The following is a 27,626-nucleotide window of genomic DNA, read 5'->3' on the forward strand; positions in this document are numbered from 1 at the left end:
GTACAAGAGATAAAATCACATGCAGTCCAATCTCAAACATTCGGAATGCAGCTCATGCAATTATGCACTTACAGTGGCCAGCTTCAAGTCAACCTGTGGTTCTGTGGAAGGAGAGCTCTCTCCCTCCGGCATAAATGTGGGTGCCGTAAAACATGGACCGGGCATAAGCAAGACCAAGACACAGCAAGAGACCAGCATGACATGCATTTCACGGACTTAACACTACATGAATTGTAGTGGCCTGGTTGGACACATGGAGATGGAAGTTCTGGTTAATGAGAAAGCCTTTTAAATGGTTATTGTGACTCATACCGCTAGCAAGCCAAAGGAAGCCTCAGACAGTACTATGGAATTAGGGAGGGGTTTGCAGAGAGCCAAAGACAGCAAAAAGAGAAAAGATAGAAATGACATTTGAACATTTTTTTGTCACGTGACATGTTTGCCCCAATGACAGTTTAAATGGATTCAGTGTATGGTTTCAATTTCAACATCTTACTTAAATTAAATGCAAAGTTAGCGCTGAAATCTATTGTTTCAGCTATGATTGAACCAACATGAGCATGACAAGGACACAGAATTTACACAGGCAGTTTAAGAGTGTCATGACACAAAGATAATCCCAAACATGTGTTGAAACTGCAATATGAGGCAACGTGCACCGAACAAAATATTTTCTCTGCAAGGTGTGCTCATTGCTGCAACTATGTATGTTTGTCATAAACATGTTGATATCATCAAAAAGCAAGCAGCACTGAGTAAATGGTTTCCTCAGGGGAGCTCCTGTAAAGGAACCTCCAGACTGATGCAACACAATGAGCTGGGTGGCAGCGCTCAGTCCCACGCATTCTGCAAGAGCTCCTGAAATAACAACATCAAAGCCTATTCTCGTCCCGTTTTAGCAGCAAATGCATGTGAGACCTTTCAATGAGAGAGTTCGCCGAGAGGGAGCTGAAATTGCAGGGGTGGATTTAAGGCCTTCGACAAAGACAAAGCAAGGCGGCCTAGACTGGCATGGGTGGTGCCGTGGTAAATTCAGGGTACAATTACAGTTGATTGGTCATTGTGGAGCTTTACAGGACCAACAGCATTCCTCTGCGGGGGCAACATGAGCTAAGTTTTCCAGGGGACACCGCGCTCTCTTGCAGAAAGACTTGCAGAAGTGGTGTGGCTCTGGTTTTATGGTCTGGGTGCAGACGAGGTAATGAAGTCATTTTAAGCAGGAGTGATGATTGAGAGAGGAGTTTGGAGCTGCAAAGTTACAAGCTGGGAGAGACCGCCATGGTAATTAAGACGGTAGAAACATCTTTGTTTTGCCCCAAACATACACTTTCACACTGACAAGGATCTACAGATGTTACATATTGGACCAAGTAGCTGAGATGACCAATATTTGTCTTGGAGAGTCTTTCTTTTTGTCACTAAAGATAACTCCTGACAAGCTTTATCTGTGTGCAATACTCCAGGCACTGTATATCGTCAAAGGCCTGAAGGTGGCGCTGAGAGTCAGAATTACATGACAAAGCTTTCAGTGTGATGACAGATGAGTTTATTAATCATGCAGATTTTTACACAATCTAGTATATTCATTTTACTGCAGAAATAAATCAGTCCCAACTCCATCAAACCTGAAAGTTTAGTCACTCATGTTGTTCACGGTTCCCACAGAATCGCACCAAGTTCTGAATTTGTTCCAGATGTTTATCTCTTTTCTTCCCTGCCTCTGATTTCTGGTGTGGTCATTATCTTATCTTATCATTCTAGTATTTGTAATTTTGTTTTTCAAAATGGCTTATCCACAATGTGAAAGAAGGTCATAAAGGATGGTGCCTTCAGAGACACATTGTGCAGCATTTGTATCTGACTTTGGTGCCATCTAGTGGTAGTATCAAGGACGTCACTGCAACTCTCCTCCCGGCTGAAATAAGTGTGTGAAAAACAAGAAGGAAAAAAAATGCTAATACATTCTTTTGATGTTGGCTTTATAGTCAGATTATAATTCTACAGCTTCTATGTTGGATGCCTTCACAGTGGCAGTAAAAACACACTCAGTGATGACTGCATGATAATGTTTGGCTCCTCTAAGAGCTTTCGCAATGCGCAGCGAGGGGCCAAGTGAGCCAGAAAGGGTATGTAAGACCTGTTAGTGTACATGCATCTCATTCTACAGTCTGCGGCAAAGCCAACTCATATTCTGCTCAAACAAGCAACTAAATGTGCTCACCGCTGATACAATATGGCCCAAAAGTAATGACGCTGATATCTGACACAAAAATGTACGTGTGTTTGTGCTCAGTGTATTCAGATTTCACCCCAGTTGATTTTTAAGGGTTCAGCATGAGTTGGTGGTAACCATGGGGCATGATAAGAGTCATGCTGGGGCCCAGAGGGACCAGAGTTTGTGTGCCCCCACTCCAAAGCAGTCCGCTGGGACAGTGTCTGCTGCCCTCCTGTGGCGTGTCTTCAGCGCATATCGTCTCTAAATTTGGCTGAGTGGGCCTGACCCTACACCACAGCAGGCACTGTGGTTTGAATCTTTGCGGTTGCACAGCTATTGCATTGGGGTTGCAATGTGTGAAGATTAAATTAGAGTTTCAATAGTGCACTGTATCATTTCTGATTCTGCTGCCATCTGTGCACTCTAAATCCTCTCTTTACTGTAGGCTGCAGCTGCTTCATATTGTGGTTTACTAACCATGTCCACTGTCATTATATTACATAACATTTATTTGGCAGATGCTTTTGTCCAAAAACACACGCAATAAATGTTCTATAATGTTGCTCTTGGTGATGCTTTCATGGTTGTGCAATGCTGTAGTACATTCAAGTGGCAGGCTCTGTATAGTGAGTATAAATCATATTTCCTCAGTCTGCTGACATTAAGTGTGTTGATGCAGTATATCAAGCTGTGTTGTGCAGGTTAAAGGTCTGTGGTTATTCTGCTTCATCGCAGACCTTTACCTTACAGCTTGAAATGGCACCAACAGACATGGCTTGGCCTCTTCTGGTCATCTATATCAGAAAATATGCTCATATGCAGCTGTTGTGCAATAGCAAATTATACTTTGGAGGAAACATAAAGCCGCACTGTACAGAATCTTCAAGTTTACATTCTAAGTTAATAGCTAACATTCACAGTAAGAACATATAATTGTTACAAAAGAAGCACTGTTTACATTTATGTCCAAATGTTCTGACCACGAAACAGTCGAATGTGAAGGAGTTGGTTGCGATGCTGTCCAAACTCAGAGGAGGTTCATGATTTATATTCTGGACCAGCTTAGGCAACGGATTCAGTAACCCTCACGTGGGCATGGGCGTACTGTAAAAACATTTTAAAAATGGAAAAAATTATTTTCTCTCAGATTTTCTAACATTTGTTTTTTATTTTATTGTGTTTGAAGGGACAACAGGGGCACACACTGCTCTAAATGCTTTACCTGCTGCAGTTTTACAACACAAGAATTCAAGAATAACATTTAATAACTGATTTGCATGATGAAAAAGTGGAGACATCCAAGTGAAGAACGCGTCATTTCGTGGCACTGTTTATCACAGTAAACTGGCTTCTGGAGCGCGTTCTGCTTCCCTCTGACACTGCAGGGAAGTGGTTGATTTCAACACACCTCACGTCATCTCTGAATACCCTTGTTCCATGATCCATGCCAAAATATTATGAACAAGTGGCTCAACAGTGACATTTAAGAAGCAGATTTCAGTGACAAGATGAGCGTCATTCCTGCTGAAATGCAACACCAGTGGGTCAGGCAGTCACTCCAACTCCAAGCACTGAAATAACAAAAACCCACAATGACAACACCTAAAAGGCTTTGGGTCAGATCTCACCAAACTGCTGCTCTATCACAAGAAGAGGCAGAGAGGGTCTCAAAAGGGAATGAGGGCAGCAAACCACCAAGTAACATGATTCCCTGTTGATGCAGGGTGACGAGGGACCAGATGACCTGATTTTTCTCTTGAAATGACAGCACAGCTTAGACTCTGAGAACAAGATGCTGTAATAACTGCTAATAAAGGCAGAATAACATGATTTTCTACAAACATCTGCAACCCCCATTCTAAAATGTTGAGTCACCGTTTAAAACGGAACAGAATGTAATCATTTGCTAACAAACTGTGTTTACTGACAATGGTTTTATGAAGTACATGTGTTCACAAAGTGGTGAACCTCTCTTCATCCATGCTTGTGAAGGACTGAGCTTTTCAATGATGCCCCTTTCATACCCAATCATGGCACTATCACCTGTTACCAATGAACCTGTTTAACTGTGGAATGTTCCAAACAGGTGTTTTTGGAGCATTTCACAACTCTCCCAGTCTCTGGTTGCTCCCAACGTCCCAAAGTCTTTGTTAACACAAAACTCTATTGTCCTTGTACTGTTTTCAATTGAGTATACATCAAAAAGGATTAGCACATTCAGTTTTATTCATCTAAATACAGCGTCCCAACTTTTTTGGGACGTGGGTTGTAGCATATCCAGTGTTTGCAGCTTCCATGATAGTGGATATTTCAGTTTATGTGAGCAATACACAACCAAATATGTGTGATGTTCAACAGCAGATATTTTAACAGGTATTAGCATTCAATCTGCTGAATGAGTACAGCTGAGGTTGATAACATAAACTTGAGCTTTGGAAATGTCCAAAAATGCTCAGTATGGATAAACGGCATGGGTTTTCCTCTGGCCCCACTGGCAGTAGTGTAACTGTTTTTGCCCTCCTAGTGCTAAAAATTTGACTCTTCATCCAGCATCTCACTGCTGCTGCCGTGTAATGAGACTTACAGCCTCATGGGACAGCCAGCATGGCTTTAGACTTCTAGATTGTTCCTCTGAGACAAGTAAGACCACCCCTTATTTAGAGAAAAATTACAGGCAGACTAACAATGCTGCTCACTTCAGCAACCTAAAATAATATATCGTTCATTGTACCATACGGTGTGCCATCCGTGTGCTTCTCAGGTGTGAGTCCTGTAGCTATCTTTGAATGCAACCAGTGGGTCACAACACAGATCAGAATGTATGTTTCCATATATCTGTCTGTGTGTGTGTGTCGGTAACATTTTAAAATAACAGCAAAAATCCCCCTTGCTGCAACTTCCCCGTGGCATGAGTCAGGAGCACTCCGTTAGCCACCGTCTAAACAATGATGGTAGTCCAAAAATATTTGTCTCCACAGGATGCTGAAGCTTGTGGAGACAGTGTCTGTTACACATTGCACATGATATCACTAATGGGATGCAGATGACCATTTTCTTTGATTTGTATGACCATTATTATGATACAGTAATTACCATATTTTTATTCTTTGTTTAGGAAAAACTGGTAGGTTCATTCAAGTCATCAGACAGTAGCTAACGTTCCACAAATCACTTTATAATGACAGGTGACACCAGCTGTTTGTAATCTGTATTTCTTAAAGCCGTGTATGAGATTTGGTTTTCTCTGCCGCCTACATACCAACCTCAAAGGCAACACTTAACATACAGTCTCACACCTAGAAAAACACTGTCATTACAAGACAAAAGTATGCTGATAATGACTGGGATTGTGCCATAGTCAAATCATTGTTTGACTTCTCCTAATTGCTGTTGCTGCAGCAGTTTAAGTTGGAGAGAATTCTTTGAATCCTTACTCATTCAAAAAGTGTTTTTTCTGTTGCAGATCTGACTTGATGTGATAACAATCAATGCTTGTGAATGAATTGATTCAGGAAAGTGTTTGAAAATGTATGATTCTTGTGGTTCATTTCCCATTTTTTTTCCCACAGTATAGAATTTTAGGAATTCCATTGTTGTGGCAGGAGCAAGTAATTACATACCTCTGTTGTCTCACACAGACGCTGATAGGAGGCATGTCTTTACCTGCCTTGACCTGAGGTGTCTGCAGGTACCTGTGCAGTTATATTTTCTTAGTAATTTCCTGGATCCTGGTCTGGAACAATATTCTCAAGGTCTTTCATGATCATTATAGTTTTGAAGATAATTACCACCATAGTGTTAAACAGAAGAGTGACTTTAACTTAAAAGTCAAAACATTTTCTTTGAAATTAAGGGAATATCATTTCTCTCTGTGTGAGAAGAATAGTTGTTAACTACAAAATCAGTCCAGGTGTTACAGTTGTCCTCTCCATCTCTTTCAACCTTGCCTTTGAGATAAATATTCTCTCCACTGTAACAAGTCGAAATCTACAGCCATGCTAGCAGCTCTGCGAGCCTACACAGCACATAGCAGTCCTTTGAGATGAATGCCATTAACGGCAGGTGAACATGCTCATGTGGCAGCGCTAACATGCTGATGTTGTGCAGGTTTTGTTCACCATGTTCACCATCTTCAATGCGGTTGTCCTTGTCCATTAGAAGAATAATTTAAGTGTTGAAAAGTCATTACTTTTTTACCTTTTGTGCTTAATTTAAAGTGTGTTTGACATGTGCTTTTAAAAGGTGTACTTCTAACTATATCATAGATATCAAGTTCTTAAAGTTATTAAAAATAAATATGCTAATTATGTACTATACTGTACTAATACTTAAAGTGGTATGTCAAAGTGTAAGTGTATTATAAATTGCACTTAAGTGTACTTTTAAAAAGTGCACTAAATTACAAATACTTTTAATGGTCATAAAGTGTCCTTATGAAAAGCATACTTATTTTCAAGTTCCTGCAAGTATATTTCCAGCACGCTGGTGACTGATATCTCCTTCCCATCAACAACTTCCATCTATATAAACTGGGCGCTGTAACAAGCGCTTATTCAGAGTTTGAAATTGTTTTGTGTTTGTTGTAGCTCACCAGGGTTTCTTTGCTGTGATCAGACCTCTTGCAGACCACAGTACTTCATAATTGAGGACACTGGGGTCATTTACGTATACAATTTGTCATTTTTGCTCTGTGTAATCCTGCTGACTGTGAATCACATACTACTGCGAAGGGCAACGTCGGAAAACACCTAAATCAGGAAGATCTGCTTTCAATTATTACCAGACAAAACCCACATGGGACATTTGCATCAAACTAACTTGGTGTTTGTCAGTTTGAGAGCGCTCACGTTATGTCAAAACCAGTGATGAAGAATGTAACATCGCAAGGAATCACAAGTTTTACATTGAAACGTCATTTTTTCATCATCTCTTTCTTAATGGTGACGTGTTCGTTAGTCATAAAACGTCTTCACCTAAAATAACAAGACACAAGGTGACAATCATGAGACCAGCAGCAGCATGAGCGAAATTCCCAAAATTCCCTCTTTTTTTTAAGGTAGGGCACTTCTTTTTTTTTTTTTTATCTGAGGATGAATAAATAATAGCTGATGATGTGACATCCTTATTAAAGGAAAAACCCAGAGTATTTTCTCCCCGGCAAAAAAAAAAAAAAGCCAAGGCTGCCATGTTATTCTTGTTTTTAAAAAAAGAAAGACAGAAAAAAAAAAAGGTGCATCATTTTGCCTCATAGGCATTTTCAGTAAATCTATTGGCAAACTTCTTAAGTCATGGCAATCTGGGAAATGGGAAATGCTCTATCAAAGCACTTTAGGTGGGTTCAAAGGAGTACACTCAAACCACAGTCACTGTACAAGCACATTCCCAACAGGCAAAGAAGGAAGTGGCGAGGTGCTTTTGCATGAATCACTTGGACCCTTTGAAAAAAAAGTGGACCCATAAACACTATAAATACCCTGCTAAGCTTCTTGACCCCAATGACTGGGTTGGACAACACTGAGACAACAACAATGATAGCTTTGCTGCTGCTGGCGCTGGTCGCTCACTCCTTTGCTCTGCCTGTGCCGTCAGGAGAGAAGGACAACTGGCTTTTGGCAGAGGTAAGATTTTTGTTTGTTACACTGCCACAGCGTTAGAATGGAGGAATTTGCGGTTACTCTTTCACGCCATGATGAATGTCGTTCAGCTTTTGTTCTCTTTCAATAAACAGAAGTACCTGCGTCGCTTCTATGACCTCCCTGCTGGTCTCCAAGGAACACAGAAGACATCAGGTGTCTTTCAGACCAAGATCAAGGAGATGCAGAAATTCTTCAAACTCAAGGTGACCAGATCTTCAGAGTAGTTATTCATTTTGCTGGTGGTGAATCTTGACATGTGTTCAAGATCTTTGGCTTGAGGGGTGATCTTTGCCCGGCATCTCGTTTTCCTGCAAAATCATGTTTTTTGTGGAAAGCTTTTTGTCAGAAAGAAGTTGAATTGGGTTGAGCTGAGTAATCTTCACTGCCTTTACAATAGCCTTTGTTAGGAATTTGTTGAGTGCAGGGCGGACAAGACAACATTCAACAAACAATAAAACCAGAAAAATAGATTTTTCTACAGTTTAGGAGTTGAAGAGCCTCAGAGAATGTGCTTCTTCTGAATCACTGAAGTCTGGACTCAAGGACTAAACCTGTCCTCTTATTGACATCTAATATATTTTCGTTCCACCTCTTCGCCTCTGAAGGTGACAGGAAATCTGGATGACAACACTCTGGAGCTGATGAAGCAGGCCAGATGTGGCGTCCCAGACATCGGGGAGTACAACCACTTCCCTCGACACCTCAAATGGCAAAATAACAATGTCACATTCAGGTATGCATCAAGACAACGCTTGTGACTATAATGTAAATGGTGGAGATGAACAATTCAGGAAATGAACACCAGTATCATTTATTCACTCGTTCACCTTGTTTCCTGCCCCCTGATGTTCCAGGATATTGAATTATACACCAGATCTGAAGAAGTCTGATGTCGACCGAGCCGTCCGCAATGCGCTGAATGTGTGGGCTGATGTCACTCCACTAACCTTTAAGAAGCTGCACCATGGCAACGCTGACATTATGATCAGTTTTGGAGCAAAAGGTGCAATAAGCGTTAATTCTGATGTACTGTATAACCTCGGAATGCATACACAAGCCTACGAGCTGTTGCTTTTTCTACACTGCAGCTGCTTGGCTTTAAAGAATAGTGAACATTCTGCTCGACGTGTTAAAGAATCTCTCCTTTACTCTGCAGAGCACGGAGACTATAACCCTTTTGACGGGCCTAACGGGTTGCTGGCTCACGCCTACCCACCCGGCCAAGGCATCGGAGGAGACACTCACTTCGATGAGGACGAACAGTGGACCAAAGACTCATCAGGTGACAGTCATGCACAAATGCTCAACATACGTCACTGAACTGATTAACACTTACCTGAACAGTATTCTGACTGGGCATCCTCTCTCTGCAGCTTACAACCTGTTTATAGTGGCGGCCCATGAGTTGGGCCACGCCCTCGGTATGTCCCATTCCACAGACGCGGGCGCCCTGATGTACCCCGTCTACTCGTACGCCACAGGGTACCCGCTCGCTGAAGACGACATTGAAGGCATTCAAGCGCTCTACGGTGGGGAAATATAGCATGAGACGTGGTGTTATTTTTCCATGGAAATATCATGTGAACGGTGCGTTAATGTCAGCTGTTCAATCACAGGCCCAAACCCAAACCCGAGGAAAGTGAAGCCAAAGCCTGACGCACCAAACAAATGTGACCCCATGTTAACCTTTGACGCTGTCACAGAGCTCAGAGGGGAAACCATCATCTTCAAAGACAGGTGCAGTAAGAATAAGATGGTAATACATAAACTCCAGATATTGATCATCATGCACAAGACTGATAACCTATAACCACCACCTATAACCTATGACCATAGCTCAGTTTGTTCTGCTATGTTTCATTAAAATGTCGCACCTTGTTGCAGATTCTACTGGCGTCTCCATCCTCAGATGCCAGAGCCTGAGCAGACACTGATCAAGTCCACGTGGCCCACACTCCCCAACAAGGTGGACGCAGCATACGAGAACCCAGAGAAGGACGTAGTCATCATATTTAGTGGTGAGTTATATTGTACTTATTTATTAATTTTTGTCATTATTTGTTAGATACAAGATGCAAACTCTTCTCTGTGTTTCAACAGGCATCCGAATGTGGGCTTTGAATGGATATAACCTTGTGGACGGTTACCCAAAGTACATACACAAACTTGGACTTCCCAAGACAATAAGGAAAATCGATGCGGCTGTGTACATCAGAGATACCGGGAAAACTCTGCTCTTCACCGATGAAGACTACTGGAGGTATGTGGTGATGAATATTACATATCTCACTTATAGGAAAGTTTAATAGCCTTTAAAATCAGATAGACTGAGTTTGCTTTATTTGTCGCCCACAGCTACGATGAAGCAAAAGGCACCATGGACACTGGCTACCCTCGATCCATTGAGGACGACTTTCCTGGGATGGATGACGAGATTGATGCTGCTGCTTATCACTATGGTATAATGAAGTCACAAATGTTGCATTTTCAGTATTGTTAAAGCAGAACAAAGCAGGATTTCTGTCATGCACCAGCTCCATACTGCTTTCCCTAACTGCTATCCCACTGTTTTCTTTCAGGATATTTGTATTTCTACCATGAACACATGCAGTACGAGTACAGTTACAACTCAAGGAAGGTCATTCGCATCCAGAGGACCAACTCCATTCTCAACTGCTGATGAGGTGGTCGGCAGCTGTCCGCAGTGGCTTAACAATATACCCAAACACGCGTTTCAAATGAGACACGGGAGGATGCAGTTCATTGAATGAGCAGAGAAATGGAGACATGCAGGGTAGAGATGACCTGTTCCAGTTAAACAGGTTTATGTCAAGTCAAGAAAAAAATGTTTATTTTTACTAGTGCTGGACACCTGTAGGTCATATAATAGATAGAGAATGCTGGGAAATTCCGCACAAATATATTTCCTTTTATTGCTATTTATTTTATATCTCTTTATTTGAACTACAAGTTTAACTATGGACAGCAAGATCCTTAGCTGGTTAAGTGTCTTGTCAGAAACAGTGGCCAAATAACTTTAATAAATAACTCATTATTGGGCTACTACTCAACAAAGAGTTTAGTAATTTAATATATTACGTGTTTGTTCTTAGATTTTTATACATTTTGTGAATTACCCGTAAAAGCAGAGAAATCAAAGTTGGATTAATGATCGTGGTGTTGAGCCGAATGTAAAGTCATTTTGTCCCATTTGGTGACATTTTGAAGTTCCAGCATACAAGGTTACATCTGAAGTATCATCCTCAACATTGCAGACCGTACTCCGCACAGATCTTTGCATATTGAGAATGCCGACGATGAGGTTTAACCATCTGAAAGATCCTCCTCTTCAAACCAGTTTTCTCAACATACTGCTTTTACCAAATGTCATTTTAGCACTGACACGTTTTTGACATATGTGACATTTGTGAATTTTCTCGTCCTTTAATAAACTCTAAGTCAACTAAGACAGCCAGTGTGGTCTCTCATCAGAACAGTGAAGTTGTTAAAGCAGCTGGACTCTCGCTGCCACTCAAATGCTACATGGTTGCACATGATACACTGACCAGGTGTGATAAACTTCAGTCAGACTGAAGACTTTTGGCTTCAGGTTCACTGATAATCCTCTTTTCAGCTATTGTAATGTTTCCTGGAAGCCTTGTGCAAACTATCAGATGATGCAACCTGGCAGCGGATTATTGTCTTAAAATGCAAAAAAAAAAAAAAAAAAACTATATATAGACTGTTTGAAAACTGCAGGCCTGATTATTCATTTATTGCACCAGTATACAACAAACATCATCAATTGCAAAAATATTTACTCAATGTTACATCAACACAGGAAAATTTAATGCTCAATAGTGTTAGTATGGCGCTTGCATACAGAGAGTCTGGGTCATGCACATGTAGTTCTCTGTCTTTTCCACTAGATGTCACTCTTATCGATAATTTGTGTGGTTAAAGGTCCTACTCCAACAGTCCTGGGACAGATCAAGAGAGAAATAGAAAAATTGTAGTAATATACAAAATATATGCAAAATCATGGCAATATTCCACAGTTACTGTACTCCAGGTCTCTACATCAAGTGTCTCAATCAGCTCCTGACTTAGTAAATAAAATATAAATAAAAAAACAGTGCAGCCTTCATTAGCACAACAAATGTTGGGGAGAAATCTTTGACTCTGCCCACATGAGATCCAAACATACCACACATCTATCAGACTAAGCACTAATCATATTACTAAAGCGTCTTCATCCTCCAGCATTGTGCAACAGCTTCAAACCAATTCTTTCAGTGGTAAGTGAGATGTTTAACGAAAATGAGGAACTTGTGTTGTGTGAGTAGCCCCGTTTTGAAAGGTCAGTAAAGTATCTCTATCTCAAAGTTTAGGAAACAGTGCAGCTTGAGCCAAGCAGCCTAATCCACAGGCCCAATCATGTGGATGTAATTACAGTGCAGCGAAGCAGTCACCTCATTTGCTCATTTCCGAGGTATTGCGTGGCGCAGCCTGCACCACCGGTTCACAAATCCTTTGTGTTCATCACTGATGTTGGCTTTGAAAGTCTAAGCTCCAGTTTACAGAAACACAGATGGTTTGTCTGAAAGTAATGTGCTTTTAACATGAAGCTTTTTCAAATGAAATTAAGATTGTACTGTCATTTGCATGTGCCAGAAATGATGAATAAAAGGCCATGAGTTTTGAATGGGAATTGCAATTTTGCAGCAGAACAAGGGGAGAGACATGACAAAGGAAACATCTTAACAAGCAGTAACCACTGATACTGTTACAGCTGACTCCAGGCCTGTGCAGAAAATCAAAATCTTCACTTTTCCGGTAACTTTACCTTGATGCTTATGATGTTTAGAGATGCATATTTGTGGCCTGAGAGAAAGTACATCCAGTCCAACTCTGCAAAGATAGAGGAAGCACTTACGGGAAAGTGCAGTGGGTGTAACGTTCAAAGCTTTAAATCTTTATTTCAGTGAGAGGACCATTTTGTCTCTTGTACGTGGATGCATTTTCACTCCCTGGGGAAAGTTAACAAGACTCTAAATATTTACAACTGATATGGCCTCACTCCTCTGCGGTTTGCAGAAATTGAGCAATTTTTGATACTGACTTGACTTTTGTAGAGCAGTGCGACTGAGAAACAAATGAAGTCACTTTTAGCCCCTGCGGATTTAGTTTAGAGGTCGCATTTTTTATCTCATTCCAGTCACAGTCAGGAACCTCTCCCTGCTCCTGCCCCAGTCAAAAGTCATTACCATATCCAACTCTTTCGACTCATTCAGCCGTGAATTTTAATGTCTCTCTACTGCTTACACGTAAGGCTGAGCAGTGATGCTGGGTTTCCTGATGTTTCAAGAACAGCCAGGTGGATGTTTAGCTACATTACTGAGCAATCTAAGGTTTAGATCCTGCAGCCTTTCTGATTATCCTGCTGCCAAGACAATGAGGGTGCGGTTCAGCCATCAGTGCTCCGGACTGGAATGAGCTCTCTGAAGCTAAAAAATGAACCGTAATGTTCTCATCCACCTCTTGTTTTTCCATTTGATTATTCTGATGTTATTTTAAGCACTTCATAAGATGGATTTGTCTGTTTTTAACTGATAATTTATGGGGATATTTGATATTACTTATTTATTTGTCTCTGTTTAAGCACTTTGGAGTTAATAAAATGTAGAGCAAGGGCAGAGACAGATGAAATAGGTCAATGAAAAATGGCAATGGAGCGGGGGAAAAAAAACAACAAAAAAAAAGGTGGTATCCTTTGAGAAAACCTTCAGTCCAGCCCAGCAGCCCCTGATGGAAACCAGATGGAGGAGAATGGCAGAGAGGGCAGCAGGATATATGCCTTTTCCTCTGGGAAAGTCCCTCCTAAGACCACCAGTATGAGGGGGGTGACGCAAGACTGCTGCTACTCCAACACTATCTTGATTATTCCGAGTGTGAGCAGGCAGCATGGTTTTGGGGACATGGGTCACGTCATTAAGATAGTCTTCTTTTATCTTCCTCTTTTATTAGGACAGCCTGCTTGCACATGTGGAGGATCTGGAGGTTAATGTTCTGCTTACACAGAAGTACAGATTTCATAATATGCATGTTAGAGTGCAGCTCGGCTAGGTGCAAAGTCCTGAGGGCAGGTAGTGTATTGTTCAAATAACTCTTAACAGGGCTGCTGGTGGATGTGTGTTATAGTGTGCTTCATGCTGATAGTGGTAAATGTTACCCTTCTGGGTATATCTGTTCATCTTACTTCCGTTTATGTTTATTTTCTGTTGCCTTCAGTGTACCGTTGGCCTTCTTGTCTTGTCTTCCTGTTGTTATTCTTCCTTTTCCCTGAATAGAATAGAAACAAATCTAAAGTCATTGTGTTTATAAAGCACCCAGTGCTTCACTGAAAAGGCACAGTCTGTGTTTTTTCCTGCTGCATGGATGCTGGAATGTGGAGAAAGTCCGACTGTGCTCTGTATTGACCCACAAATAGGTAAACCTGACCAGATATGACCCTGGGGCAGAGCCAGCTGTGTCGTAAAAGTCACCAGTAAAGTCGGTGAAAGAGTTCATCTCTTTGGTGCGACCTTGCTAGGCTTAGTTGCTAGGATTTTTTTTTTTTGGAGCACTTAAGGTGCTCATTGCACAAGATTAAAGACACTATTGGTATTTTGTGAATAAATGCAGGCAAGGTCTTCGCTGAGAACACTGAATAATGGATCTTAAGTTGTTGTTTTTCCCTAAAACTTGATATACAATTGTGCAAAAGTTTGAAATAGAACTAGTTGGTTAAATATTTCTAGATTTGCATGGTGTGAAAATTGAATGCTTTTTGCACATTCTAAAGAATTGAGCCAGACTTCTGTTGTAAAATAAACTCTGTACAGTACAGTAGCTTTTAACAATACAGGAATGCTTAAATAAAAAATGCTATTCAGTTTTATCCGTGAGGGTGAATAAACTATCACTATTATGATCAGTAGCCTCCAGGGTGCTCCCATTTCTAACCATCATTTTGTGTGAATATGCTTCTATTTTCACACTGTGCAAGAAAACACAGTGTAAGCAAAAATGGAAATAAGCCAGTTGTCGATGAGGGTAACACGATCCAGGATTTGTTCCTTGACAAGCAAAGTCATGCTTTTCCCTCACATACCTCTTGTCACACGCTGAAGATACAAATCAGATAACAGATATAACATGAAAGTGTTTCAAGACCTCCAATAAGGAACAATGAGTGGTGGTATCACATGGTGGTGTAACATCTGTAAATGAAGGGGAATAATACAACATGAAGTGCTGACATGTCTGGCTGAGTAAGATCTAAATCTCATACAACTGCTTGATCTTGCTGACTTTGCCATTGTGTGATAAGTCCGACACAACTAAAAAAAATACATATATTGAGAAAACATCTTGACTTTGGCTCAAGATGGAAGCGTCATTTCAACAAGCTGGGGTACGTCTGTGATGTGAGTACACCAGCAAACAATTGTTTTTTCTCTGCTTTACAAAACATGACCTCAGTTTTCCAGTGAGGGAACAGATGTTGAGCGCAGACTGGTGAACAGCTGATGGAAGTGTCCAAACTCCAGAGTAAGAACCTGTTTTAGCATAACACAACAATCATAATGAAACTGCTACTGCACAACTCTGACCTCTGGTCCTCCACACACCCAGTCCTGGTACAGTTTTAGAAATGATGGGTCAATTTAAGGAGTTGTTTCTTCTTCTTCTTCTTCTTCTTCTTCTTCTTCTTCTTCTTCTTCTTCTTCTTCTTCTTCTTTTTTTTTGGAAAATCAGAGGTTCCCAGTCTGGTGTTTTGTTTTGTTTTGTTTTGTTTTTTTGTCATATTATCCAAGAAACTAGTGTTTACTTGTGACCCCTTGTCACAGGTTGCTTGGGTCTTCAGGTTATGACAGAGTGTTTAATACAAAATAATAATAATAAAAAAAAAACAATTAGATATCTTTGTGTTTTATATAGATGTCAAACACAATCCTGCACATGGATCCTTGCAAAGGTCGAGGATCAAACAAAAACAATGGTGTAAACTACATGAATGTGTAAACTGGAATTGTCTTTAGGGTTTATAATGCCATAGATTGGTACAAACCTCCACCGTTTCAGTGGCTCTTAGGAAAACAAGCGAATCTTTGTGGTGTGTGACAAGTTGAGCTGATCTTTTGTTTGTCTGAAAAACAAAACCTCTGTGCTGCGCTGCAGCGCGCTGACACAGAGCCTTGGTGTCTATTGTCACGGCAGCACGGCAAGGCAGAGGGCGTTCAGGGCATCAATAGGTCAGTATCACAGCTGTCAAATGAAAGCTTCAACTCTGCTTCAGCCCTCCTGGAAACAACAATTTTCCAACAATTATTAAGTTTTACATTCTAAACCAAAGCTTTGGAAGCATCAGCGTCACAGCGTCCTGCGGGAGGGGAAAGTAAAGCCTCACAGTGCTCTGAGGGTACAGACTCATTGTTGGAGCAAAGTGAATTAGTTGCTTGGATAGCTTGATCCTCCAGAGGATCTATCAGGGAAGGTCAAATTACATTTGTTTGATAGTTGTTCAAGCAAGAGCGGAGCACTTAATAAAGACACCCTGGTTCTGCTTGCCTGAATTAATTATACACAGTTCAAAGCCTCCCTCTCCTTTGAAGTAATTACATCTCAGAGCCAGACCAGTGCAGAGAGGCGAGTGATTACCGTTTGATTCCTTCGCTCACGTGTCTCACACCAACTTAATGCAAACAACACACCTCAATTGAGTTCAAATGTAAAATTAGAATTTTATTAAAGTGCTCTTTCCGCTATTGCTGTACTATGAAAACCAGACCAGAAAAGCAGGAGGACGAAGCCCTTTTTTTAATTCAGTAAGAGGCAAGAAAGTCTTGTTCAAACTTGCATTAATGTGAATCTTCTAGCAATTACACCACAAAGGCAGGCACATAGGATATGCCTGCAAATACTGTTTTTTCAGACGTCAGCTGACTGAAAACACACCTCACTCAGTCCAGGGCTCTCACTGAGCCAGCAGGAAATGCATCCAGAGAGAGTGAGCAGAAAAAGGCCTCTTGTCCTCATTACGGCCCCTCTTCCTACGCCTGACACTTATTTACAGAGGTCAGCTACGCCGTCTTTGTTCTGTGGACATATTTGAACACGTCTGTTTCTTTACTTTCATGGGAAATGAACTTTCTGTGTCAACAGTTAAGCAACCATGTTCCAATTAAATGTCACTGCACTTCTTTGTGAGCTCAGCACGGTTTGTTTTTCAGTGTCAAACAGAAATGTCAGCTTTTCTGTCAAGGTCTCGACTGATTCCGGCCCTGAGAGAAACTGTGAAACGCTGTTAAAGGTGATCTTACATGCTGTGCTTCGTTGCGTGTTTTCTCCGAGCAGAGCGGCAGACAGATGCACAGAACATCACTGTCGTCAGCCTGCTGGTCTATCATGTATCATAGAGATCACATGTCAAGACATTGGTGCTGCTTTTCAACACATCTGTGCATGTCCCAGACTGGACAGGGGGACATTGTTTGGAGCAAACTGAAATGTAAATAGACATGACCTGACCTTCATTCAGTGGAGCTTACTGATTAAGTTCTTCTTATCAGTCGTATCTGACATTCTTCATCACATTACTTCACTTCAAGCTATCACAATTAATAATAATTCATGCCCAGACATGAAAAAAAATCTCCCACTTTTGATCTGTAACCTGTTCTGTTGCATTCCCTGGATGTCTCCGCCATTTCACCGCGACATAGCGGGTGTTTATCTCACCACTACTGACTGCAACCAAGACAGTTTCTGATGGATGATCAGCTCCTTTGGTCTCAACAGGCCATCACTTCAGGAGGTGGACAAAAAAAAACGCAAACATCTGGAAGTGTTTTGTGCAATGGGGTCAATCCACTGAGGGCTCCTGGAGAGCCTCCTACCAGTTTGAAGAGAAGAGCCGCATTCACACATACACAGGCATACATGGGAGTCTAATACACGACAACTGCAGGGACATCGGTTCCTTTAAAGACCTACCAAAGGTCCTCTGTGTTCTCAAGCACGTTCAACAATGATGTAATCTGTGACAAACCCTTTTGGTTTAGTCAGCCTTATTTTGGCTGTTTCTGGGTGTCTCGGAGTTTAAAAGATGTGTCACAGAAAAGAAGGCATAATGTGAGTGCTTTCTCTGTCTCACAGGACAAACACTCATTGCCAGACACCACACAGGAGCTGCCATGGCTGAAACCCGGCTTTCTCTCCCTTTTTCTCCTTTCTCTACTCGTCTCGCTCCCAGTCACCTCCTTGGCAGTTTGCCAGCCCACTGTAGCATGGTATTCTGCCAAACCCTGGCGTTTCTGCCCACTTTACTGGTTTTTAAGGACCATTCAAGACCATAAGTGTGTGTATGTGTCTGTGTATCCAGACACTTTCAAGTAAATACGGCAACAAAAAAAACCCTCTATACAAAGCATGTGACTGAGTTGTAAAAAAAAAGTGAAGAAACGACTGTTAGGGTAAAGCTTTGAGATCTAATGCTTTCCTCTTGTCCTGTAGAGAGGCACACCCTGCGATGACTCAGTCCTGTGCGTAGAGATGCATCACACACTGCTTTCAAAAACAGGATCTCCAGCAAAATGTTAAATACAGTGTCGACACTGACACGTTTTCCTGTTTGCGGTCTCATTTTTAATGTGTGTTTATGCTACTTCACTGACACACCTAAGAATTGTTGCCATTATTGCGTCAAACAGAACATCCAGCAACCACCAAGTGTGAGAAAAGTCAATTTATTACACATGATTCAAATATATATAAAGCTATATACAATATAGTTACATAAATAGAAACTCCTACACTAAGACTGGGCTCAGCTGACTCCCCCCCCCAAAAAAATGGTGGATTTCCTTTAAAATTTCAGAATCAAAACACTTAAGGCCCAAAGCCTTTACAGCTTGCTGACATTCAAAACCCTAACATGCAGTCTTGAGGCTGATCGTCCTCTAAGGTCCACAGAAATACCACGGGAATGCCAAGGTAAGATTACACAACACAGCGCGGTGCAGCTTGGTGTTTACACATCAACACCGACACCTGTACCTGCACCACTTCGTTACCAGTAAAAATTGTCATACTTCATTGGCCAAATTTGTTATGAAACTACAGTCTTTCTCAATTGGAGACTGATCAGACAGCAGGTCGAAATAAAGTCCCAACCAACATGTTCACGGCTTGATCACTCCTGTTGTGTTATGTCATAAAAACAAACAAAACTGCATGCACCTAATTTGCAAAGGCCCAACTTAGTGTCATCATTAAAATAAACTCCAAACACAATGAACAAGTTGTCAGGTTGGGTTGTATTCATAGAAACAAATTCAAGTAATGAAATTATCATTTTGAGGGTGTGAAGAAGAAAATACTTTACACTCAACTAAGCTTAGTTACAGTGTGTGTAGCACGACTTAACTGGAAGTTTCCCAACCAGACCGTGCTCAAAAAAAAAAAAAAAAACCCCTCTAATCCTTGGATTGTAGAGTTTCAGATTTTTGGGAAGTAAGCTTATTATCTTTCTAGCTGAGAGTTACATAAGAAGACTGATACCGGTCTTATGTCTGTACGGTACATATAGAGCTACAGCAAGCGGCCAAGCTAAGCTAGTTAGCTTGGCTAGGAATAAAGACAGGAAAAATGTGGAAACAGCTAGCCTGGCTCCATCCAAAGAAATTAAAAAACAACTAATTAACAGGTTATATCTCATTTCTTCAATGCACATAAAACTCAAAGTGTAAAGACAACTGGTTGTGGCTGTTCAGAGGTTGGTTGCTTTAAAACCTCATTACGTGACTCCAGGCAGTGACTACACCCAAGAAACAGCACTTCCCCTTACAACCACATTTTTTTAGGTTTTGGTTTTGTATGGCTTAAACAATCAAAGTTAATTAGTGAGCTTGTAGTGCTGGTAGATGAATTTGTTACCTTCGGGAAGAATCAGACTAGCCTTTTGCCCCCATTTCCACTCTTTATGCTAAGCTAAGCTAGCATGAAGCCAGTTAGCTATCAGTCTTCTGATCTAACTCCCCACCTGAAAGCATGCACTTCCCAAAATGTCAAACGATCCCTTTAATCATTTCAGCAAAACATCACATTCAAAGTCAAATGAAAAATCTTAGTGGTCAAATATGTTCTTCAGTGTGGATATTATGAGCAATGTAAAGAGAGTTTCAACTAAGACTGAGTGACATTTAGCCATGTGTAAGTGCATCATTAAAAAAATACCGTGAAAGTGCAAATAATTCTTAATGGTCCCACTTTAAATGACAAACGTGACGGAAGAACATTGCTTAAAGTTTTGGGTTGATGAAAGGTTTCCTACTAGTTTAGGCTAATTCTGAAAAATGAAAAAGAAGTTGCTCTGTGTCGTGTAAAATGCTGTTCATTTTGTCACTGTGTTTGAAAGAGGTACAGCATTTACGACGCTTGTGTCAGGAGTTCATGAAGGCTACGTTAAACCGTTAAGACAGATTCCAGTTTCACCTTGGAACAGAGGTCATTAAGTGAGAGTAGCACAAAAAAAGTGTTCTGCATGTCAAGCAGATAAGGCACAGCTCTGGCACTGGGACGGGAAGGGCTGGGGGACACGCTCCATCAGGACTAGTTCGTACAACGTGTTGTCCGAGCACGTCGGAAATCAAAGTGTTTGCAGTTGTTCCGGATGGCTACACTAGAAGGCAGATCCCATCACAAAGAGGGGGGTTGCAATATTGTCTAAAATGGGGTGAACAATTTCACTTAGTGTTGCACGCAGTCGCTCATATGAAAAGTACCAGAAATGGCTGTATCAAGAAAGAAAAACAGCATGACGTGGGTGTGAACACCAGAACATCAGTTTCGGAAAGTGACAGAAATGAAGGTGACCCTCTTCTCTGACATGGGAAAGATGTGGGAGGAGAGGGTTTCTGAAACTGCCCAACCATCTGACAAGCACTTCTGACAGAGTATACTGGCCCCTTAAGGAATGGTCCATTAACACAGTCTCACAACACAATGCCCTCCACATTACAGTTCAGAACCTCATTGTGTTGGACCTGACCCAGCTGCCGGTGGAACTGTCCCTGCTTCTGGGTCCTCCAGCACTGGATTTGTTCTCCCAGTGTAATACTCTTAATACTGGGCAAGTGAGTCAGCATGTTATTTGGCAAGGATGCCACACCAGAGCCAGACAGATTCAGCTCTTGCAAGGACTCTAGTCCGCTAAAAACCCGAGGGCTCAGAGTCTTGAGCTTGGGGTTGTTTGAGAGATCCAGGACTTGCAGGCTCTGGAGGCCCTTGAAGCAGTGCGGCTCAATTTCCTGAAGCTCACTGAGGCCACTGATGGATAAAGAAACCAGATCATTCAACTGAGCGAAAGCTCCCTCCTTGATTTGGGTGATGGGGTTACTATCTAGATTGAGGTACCTTAACGGAAGTCCTGCCAGTCTCGGTACGCTCAACAGACGATTTGCTGACAGATTTAAGCTTTGAATGTGTAGTACTCGTCCATGCAAAGTCGTGGAGACCGACACGAGCTTGTTATGAGACAGATCCACGCTGACAGGTTCGCCGTTAACTTTAGTAGTGAACACGTCCATGTCGAACTCTTGGAAGCTGTTGTGGCTGAGGTCAACTTCAGCCAGAGGGAGGCCAGAGAAACAGCTCGGGGAGAGGCTCTCCAAGCTGTTGTGGCTCAGATCCAGAGTCTCCAGGTAACGCAGCTTGGACAAAGCATTGGGGCTTACCTGAAAATGTGAAGGCAGTGTTGAAGATAACAGTGAAATAAAAGTATACAAGATTTGACATAAACAGCATCTCTTTGTTTAACTCAAATACATGTTTAAAAAAAGTATTTTTGAGTATTTATGTAAAAAAATCACAATCTGCTCTTAGAACACTTTTCAATTCACTTATTATATTAACTGTATAATAAGAATGTGTTACTTTTCCAAAAGTAACATAACTGATTTCAGACCAAACAGCCTTGACCTGAGTTTCTCCAATCACTGACCTTCGTTATATGGTTGTTGCTTAGGTCCAAGCTAACGAGGGTGGTGTACCCTGGACCAGCTAACATGGTGTCGCTGAGCGGGCCCATGGCGTTAGAGGAAAGGTCTAATGAAGCGGTGTCCAGTGGGATGGGGACGGGCATGGTGGCGCTGGGTCCCAGCCCGCGGCAATCCACCCTGGTCAGACTGAAGCTGTCAAACAGGCCATAGCTTTCCACCTCACAGTGGCAACCAGGGTGGCAGTTCTTGACGGCACTGGACTGGACCGAGGCCAGCAGTGATAGGCCAAACCACAGGAGGAGCCCCATTATGTTCTGGAGAGAGAACAAATTCAATATTTACCTTTGACCTGCCACTGTCATTGAAATGAGAACTTTTCTCTCATGAAAAACATCCTTTATCATGTTCAAATCAGCTTTCAAACAACAATGACAGAAAATGGACAACCTCAATTGCCAGATCAGGTCAGTACACCTTGTCCAGACGTCCAGACTCATTCAAAGAACACCTTGTTTGTGCTTCTAGGAATTCGAAAAGCCGTCCCTGTTCAAATACCATCTTCTAGGTATTTATTAGGCTGTTTGAAAAGACTTTAAGCTTTTATTCGTGCAACTTGAGTAGCCCGAATTTCCCTCCCTTTTGGCTTCCCAACAGATGTGACCTAATTTCTTTTTGATCAAAGAGTTCATTTGCACTTTCTTAGTTTACTCTGTATGCATGATTGTAAAAATGGAAAGTTGGGTGTATATTCCTGTTCCATCTTCAAATCAGGAAAATAAGAGATGGTCCCGCTTTTTGAACACAGCATCAGTGCCTTGATGCATTAAGACAAAATAAAACTAATTCAGAGGCAACTTCTCCAAAAAGTAATACTGCCATATGGTCTATTACTATAACAGCACTGCATGAAATAACAGTGGAACGGAAAGCTTCAAAATTAAATAACCAACAAAAGGAAACAAAGCATGCACATTCAAATTATTTGAATCACTCATTTTTAGTATTAATGAAAAATGCATAAAGAAGCAAATACAATACAGTACATACAAAAATAATGACTGAATGAAAATGACACTAAAGATATCAATATATAAATACTTTGATTTGAAAGCAGAGAAGAACCGATTATACCTTTCATTCGACTGCTGCTGCAGCTATCCCTTTACATGTAAATGAATGAACCTCGCTCAGTTCAATTTAAGCAATGTGTGTACACACACACACACACAGTTGAAGAAGTATGAAGTGTGGACAGAGGTTAGGAGTTGTGTAACAGGTAGAAATGAACAGTCATGGTCAAGTGGCCCAGACATGACAGAGCAGAGCGTGTGTTAAAGACACAACGCAGGGTTTTACAGCATGAAGTTAGATTAAATCGAGCCTTAAGAAATGCAATTAAAGCTTAAGTTGGTCTCTAAGTTGGAGGTGAGCAACCTGCAATTATTGATCGGGCTGTTACATGGCACAACCTTACACAGGACTCTAATGGTCTCACTTGTTTTTCCTCATATTCTTGAAGGCGTATGTTCCTGACTGACAATGCAATAAACTGGACATTACAGAGAGCCTAAACAAAATTTGAGCCTTTCCATGAGTCTGAGCCTCAGGCTGACATTCATTTTAAATTCTTAGACTTTACTTTATTGATCCCAATTGGGAAAATCTTTTATTGCAGCAGCAGGTTAAACATACACATAAACATAAAATAGATACAACAAAGAAGCATAAGGATGAGAATAAAACTAAGAGAAAAGAATGTTCTTAAAAAATATAACTAAATATGTAAACATAGAAGAACAGCAATTGTAACTTATAACTAAGTATATAGTTATATAATATGTATTATAATTCCAAAAAAATCCAAATGTCTTGCAGGACAGACAGCAAAGACACACTAAGTGACTCAGATTACAACTGTTACCGGGTTTATTTGACAGGTTTAATGTTTTTTAATCTTGACTTATGTAAGAGGACAAGGTTGCATTGCTGCAAATCACTCGTGAGGCAATATACGAAGGCTAATTACGCCGGCTCAAAGTCTACTTGCTCACTTCTGTGTTGAGTTTTCTGCTGGTTTGACCCATGAGCTCACTACATGCTGCTGGCTCCTTGTAATACTGAGAATATCTGATTGCATAAATGTAATCACCTGAAAGATTTTAGATGACTCACCGAATACACGTGCTCTGCCATTTACTGCTATGTAGTTTTATATCTTCGTGAATACAGTATGGAGTAGGATTACTGTCTTGTGCTACATTAAGGTTCTAACTGATATTAATAATGGTATTGAGTGTGTGTGTGCATGCGCGCTCTGGGTGGAGGCCTGAATGCCTCCAGCTGCAGGTCTTGACCAAACAGGAACGGGCGAGTTTCATGACAAATGAAGCTGAGTACACAAATCTTTCACTCACTGAACAAATGTGAACAAGATGCTTTCTGAAGCCAAACGAGAGTCCACCCATGAAATGAATCACTCATTAAGGACAGAGGGAAAGTCGAGTCATCATGTGACCACATCTCATGCAGAGTGTTTCGGAAATTAACTTAAAGTTTTTATGGCGACTGCTAAATGTGTATGTTTGATGTATATATAACATCATTAGCTGTCATTTAAAAAAAATAGAAAAAGGTCCTTCTCCCCCGACAAGGTTTGCTTCACCTCGTGCCTCGTCGGGACGGCGCAGAGAAGCCACGTGCAGACTAAACACAGGAAACTGCCAGTAAAACCAAGCGGTCATCCGTTTTTTCTGTCTATCACGCCGGTCATCAGCAGCTCGTCACTTCTGTGTGGTTTCGCAGCCACATTCAGCCGTCCCTCCTTCCTTTCCTGCGTCCTTCGCTCCATCTGTTGCTACCGCGAGGACTGTAAACTTTCTGCTCCAGCTGTTCTGCTCGACCTCTCACCAATAAATCTCAGCTAACAGCAAACTGCTTCTGGTGCTGCCTTCAAATCAGACACATTCGGACTACTGCAATTACCCAAAGGCAACGGCAGTTAGAGCGGCGCACCCCCCTGAGTGGACAATTGGCAAAGACCTGTGAAATCACGCCCCGACACCTTCTCACTTTCTGAGGCCCTTTCACACCTCTTTGTCCTGGGAAAGCAGCACAACAACCCCTGCTGTGTTCTGAGCGACCATCAGCCATTAGCTTTTTACCTATTCACCTCTATACAGCAATACAGCATTGTTAACTTATCACAGCACGATTTTTACTGAACCACATTTTATCACCTCGTAAACACATGCAGAGTTTTGCAAAACTCTGTCACTGTGATAATCCAATTACCGTGGCACGCTATCAGTGTAAACACAATGATGTAACGTGTCAAAAGCCCATATTAAAACACAGCTTTTATCGCCCACAAGCAATATACTTATCTAACGTCAAACAAAAGATTTCTTCTTCCAGCTGGCTTTTCTTTATCTAAATTTATTCAAAAAATAAAGGAGATAGCGAACGTACCAAACATCCTCTGTTCTCCATTTAACTCATTTTTTTGCATTTGTGTCAAACATCGTCTGGTCCTCTCTGTTCTCCAGCATCCTGCAGTGTTCTGGTGGATTCTTCACATCGTTCAGGTGGCTCTCTCCCAATTTAATCTTCAAGTTGAAGGCTGAAAACTGTGTAATTAAAAGATGGATGCCACACTAATCCCTTTTAGCCAAATTAATGCATGACACCGAGGAGGAAGCAGTGTTTTTCACTTAAACTGATGGTACTTAAGTATTTTAAAACAATTAGGCAGCAGTGGGACGCCTACGGGTACGGCGAATAAATAAATTCACATGCAAGGGGACTGATGAGATTCATCAAAGTTCATTTCAGCAAAGCTAGAAGAGACAGTGTTCAGAGATCCACCACACAGCCTGAATATAATGAGCACGTCTGTCAATGAGACCGTCTGATGCAATAGGTTAACTTACATATATGTTCTTACTGAAGTTGATATTAAGATTAGTCTGGCTTACTTTGTCTGTCTTATGAAAGCAGCGGTGGTGAACGATTACTCAAGCACTGTACTTCTGTCCAATTTTGAGGTACTTGCTTTTTCCCTGCGCTACATTTATCTGATGGTTTAAGTGACTAGTTTGGTTGTGAATTTAGATTTTTATCTAAAAAAACAAACAAACTGTGATCTGTTCACTGAATAGAGCTTTGCTTTGTTATAGATCATAGGACCCAACAGTGAACAGCAGCCTCACTTCCATCAGCAGTACCATGAAAATGCTGCTTAGATCTAGCAGTAATAATAATCCAATCATGCAAAATGTAACGTTATGCTGCACTCTCTATTCATACTTTGGCAATTAACTAAGATTATGTTCAATATTTGACTTGTAACAGACTATGTTGCATTGCAGAAGTACTAAAAAAAAGCTTCCTCCACCACTGTTTCTGTCACACAACCAGCACCTATGCTAACAACCCCTAACTGAGCTCTCCTTTCTTTCCTTTTAGGTCGGTTTTGCAATCTGTTTCCAGCTGACTTTCCTCCTCTTCATCACAAAAGTCTGACCGGCTCAATCTGTCAGTGTCCTCTCCGCACAGACTCAGTGGACACTCACTGCCTGCCATGATCACCTCTTCAGATCCAGGTTCCTGCAGCCGCTGCAGCATTTTCACACAAATTATCCAAAACAATCGTCACGTGTTTCTCAAAGTACCGTTAACAATACCTCCAATCAAAGCCGACCACGCCCCTCTCAGCTGTCAATCACGGCTCCACATGTCACCTCTGCGCGTATCATTCGCGGGAGTTCGCAGACTGCGTGAAGTTTGTGCGTCTGTGTGAATAATTTGCGGGAACAGGACTGTTTGAGGCCGGTCAGCTCAGTCGGGACTCCAGGGGCGGTTTCTTCAACGCGGAGGAAAACGTGTAATCTGATCTGACCACAGAGGTCCGCTGGTCTGCTGCTTTCTGTGTCCGAAACCTCACCGCTCCCACACACACATTTCACACTTTGTGACACGCAGAGAAGGGGTGGAAGAAGAGGAATTTTAAAAATGTCCTACTTTCACTACTTTTTTTTTTTCGTTAGCCTGTGTTCTGAGGAACTTACTTTGGTGCCTTCCATGCAGACAGTCCGCTTTTCGGCCGCTTTTCACTTCACCGCTCCCATTTTCCAGACCCCCGTGGAGCTCCCGTGTCCTGCTGGTTTGTGTGTCTGCCGGTCTACATGAGCTCTGCGGGTTCCCCCCGGGTGTCTGCCCCGCTACGATAAACTGTCAGGAGCTGGAAACACTGGGAGACACTCGTCTGTTCCCATCCCACAAAGTCCGTCGCCTCGCATTACCGCCGTCAAGCCCGCCAGCGTACAAAATAAGAGCACTTCCTGTCCATGCTTTCCAAAACAATGTTTTAAAATGTCACGTCTGCATTTGGTTTCACTCTATGTTTTGGTTAAATATTTGAGCTAAATAAAGCCCGTTGATATAAATGTTGTAACCCTGTTAATGTCAGATTGGTTTTGTTTTTGTGTTGCCTCGGCTGCTATTGCGCTTATAAAATCTGGATATAGAATCAGTTGCAGCTGGTAATTAGCCTAGCCTAGCTGTTCTTCATTTCTTTACTTCTAACATAGTTTTTATTTTTATTTTACACACACAGAGAAGGAGACAGACAGAGAGAGAGAGAGAGAGAGAGAGAGAGCTTTTGATAAAATATTTATTTGAACTGCCTCAAACATATTATCTCAAAAAAGGCTACTTTTCTAAGATTACAAAATC

At 41.5% G+C, this 27,626-nt stretch overlaps 2 protein-coding genes across 4 annotated transcripts; one reads left to right on the plus strand and one right to left on the minus strand.

The window, feature by feature from the left end:
- Window positions 1–7,730: 7,730 nt before the first annotated feature.
- On the plus strand, window positions 7,731–11,285 carry mmp13b (matrix metallopeptidase 13b). The gene is made up of 11 exons (XM_076735101.1): window positions 7,731–7,833; window positions 7,944–8,054; window positions 8,457–8,584; window positions 8,706–8,854; window positions 9,008–9,133; window positions 9,225–9,380; window positions 9,468–9,588; window positions 9,736–9,869; window positions 9,952–10,111; window positions 10,207–10,310; window positions 10,431–11,285. Exons 1-11 carry the CDS (start codon window positions 7,744–7,746, stop codon window positions 10,529–10,531), a joined length of 1,380 nt encoding a protein of 459 aa, XP_076591216.1. The 5' UTR covers window positions 7,731–7,743; the 3' UTR covers window positions 10,532–11,285.
- A 7,331-nt stretch (window positions 11,286–18,616) lies between these two features.
- Window positions 18,617–27,174, minus strand: tsku (tsukushi small leucine rich proteoglycan homolog (Xenopus laevis)). 3 transcript variants are annotated; one of them, XM_076734898.1, is made up of 3 exons: window positions 26,960–27,174; window positions 21,896–22,207; window positions 18,617–21,629 (listed from the first exon to the last, which is right to left on the minus strand). In XM_076734898.1, the coding sequence occupies exons 1-3, from the start codon at window positions 26,972–26,974 to the stop codon at window positions 20,889–20,891; spliced, it is 1,068 nt and encodes a 355-aa protein (XP_076591013.1). In that variant the 5' UTR covers window positions 26,975–27,174; the 3' UTR covers window positions 18,617–20,888. The 3 variants fall into 3 exon arrangements, with proteins under 3 accessions (XP_076591013.1, XP_076591015.1, XP_076591016.1); XM_076734900.1 differs by lacking the exon at window positions 26,960–27,174 and adding an exon at window positions 26,576–26,747; XM_076734901.1 differs by lacking the exon at window positions 26,960–27,174 and adding an exon at window positions 23,025–23,045.
- Between the last annotated feature and the right edge of the window lie 452 nt (window positions 27,175–27,626).

Source organism: Chaetodon auriga, chromosome 7, assembly GCF_051107435.1.
Source record: "Chaetodon auriga isolate fChaAug3 chromosome 7, fChaAug3.hap1, whole genome shotgun sequence".
Taxonomy (NCBI): Eukaryota; Metazoa; Chordata; class Actinopteri; order Chaetodontiformes; family Chaetodontidae; genus Chaetodon; species Chaetodon auriga.

Excerpts from the sequence above, each read along its gene's own strand:
- tsku (XM_076734898.1), bottom strand. Across the intron at positions 21,630-21,895 it reads GCAACAACCATATAACGAAG|GTAAGCCCCAATGCTTTGTC; the intron begins GTCAGTGATTGG and ends TCACATTTTCAG.
- mmp13b (XM_076735101.1), top strand. The coding sequence starts at position 7,744 with ATGATAGCTTTGCTGCTGCTGGCGCTGGTCGCTCACTCCTTTGCTCTG. Across the intron at positions 8,055-8,456 it reads AGAAATTCTTCAAACTCAAG|GTGACAGGAAATCTGGATGA; the intron begins GTGACCAGATCT and ends TCGCCTCTGAAG. Across the intron at positions 8,855-9,007 it reads GATCAGTTTTGGAGCAAAAG|AGCACGGAGACTATAACCCT; the intron begins GTGCAATAAGCG and ends TTTACTCTGCAG.